The 1,174-nt window shown below is 44.5% G+C and overlaps 1 protein-coding gene across 1 annotated transcript; it reads right to left on the bottom strand.

Moving 5' to 3' along the window:
• Nucleotides 1-126: 126 nt before the first annotated feature.
• On the bottom strand, nt 127-474 carry SARC_16763 (hypothetical protein; the record flags this gene model as incomplete). The annotated part of the gene is made up of 1 exon (XM_014289134.1): nt 127-474. A coding segment is annotated over one exon (348 nt), but the record flags the coding sequence as incomplete, so codon positions are not given.
• Nucleotides 475-1,174: the final 700 nt, after the last annotated feature.

A 1,174-nucleotide genomic window follows, 5' to 3' on the forward strand; every position in this document is an offset into this window, starting at 1 on the left:
CAGTATAGTGTCAAGTGATATCACGCCGTTTCTGCGATGATATTTACATGTCAATACATTCTCGAGCCGATTCCGCGATATTTTACGTTCTCGGGCCGTTTCTGCGAGGGTCTTCATATATACATATCAAGAAACATCATCGTGTGAAATAACGAAACGGCACACAACTATGTACCCAGTTGCAATCCGATGTACCTGTTGTGCCAGTCTGGATATAGTCTCAAACAAGCCCAGTGTCTGCACCAGCTCAACCTTCTCATCGGGGTTCATGCCTTTGATCACCAAACACCCCACACAGTGACACGCAGCTATGCGAAGGTCAGGGATGCTCAGGAACTGAAAGATCAGCGGAATAAACCGATCGTTGACGATCAATCCGGTGTCAATCCAGCTGATATACTGACCAATAACAGTCAGGGTTTCTGTTACCAAGGCAACGTTGGATTGGTGTTGCACCAGTATGAATGCCCAGGCCTGGGGACAGAAATTAAAGGTAAATGTGTGGGTGGAGGGTTTAGCAATTTCAGCGAGTGGGACATTTGGGACATTCTTGCCTAACAAAACTCATGAGCGATATATCGATAGAACACACTGTGAACCGCAGCCATTATTAAGCGAGCAAAGTCAGTACATTAACGTGCACACATCACGTAAACGCGACTGTGCAAGTGCCACCGCAGCATTTGCATATACCAGCAACGCACACACATTCAAGCCACTATCACGTATCCCAGTGGCACCAACGTATTACAATATGCTAAAACGTTTAACGACCCAACAGAACTGAGCGGATACTCGGAGTACACACTACATACATCGACCATCATATTGACGCAGGCGTCTCTCATAGTGTCCTTCAGATCGACTGACAGTTTGCAATCCGCCTCACTACGACTCACATCGCGGATGACGATCTCTGTATAAATAAGATACATGTGCAAGTGGTGCCAGTTATGAGTGAGCTGAAAGATGTACGTGTGATATAAGGAGCAGGTAATGACAAAGCATACGGGTTTACTTGCGCACTCAACCTTCCTAGTTTTCAAAATCATGCACACTTGAACTCACAAATACCGTTACAGAACATTAGGCATGTGTATGCAGACCGTTTAAGAATGTATATACACATAACATATAAATATATATATATATGTGTGTGTGTGTGTGTGTGTTT

This window comes from Sphaeroforma arctica, assembly GCF_001186125.1.
Source record: "Sphaeroforma arctica JP610 unplaced genomic scaffold supercont1.8824, whole genome shotgun sequence".
NCBI classification, from domain to species: domain Eukaryota; class Ichthyosporea; order Ichthyophonida; genus Sphaeroforma; species Sphaeroforma arctica.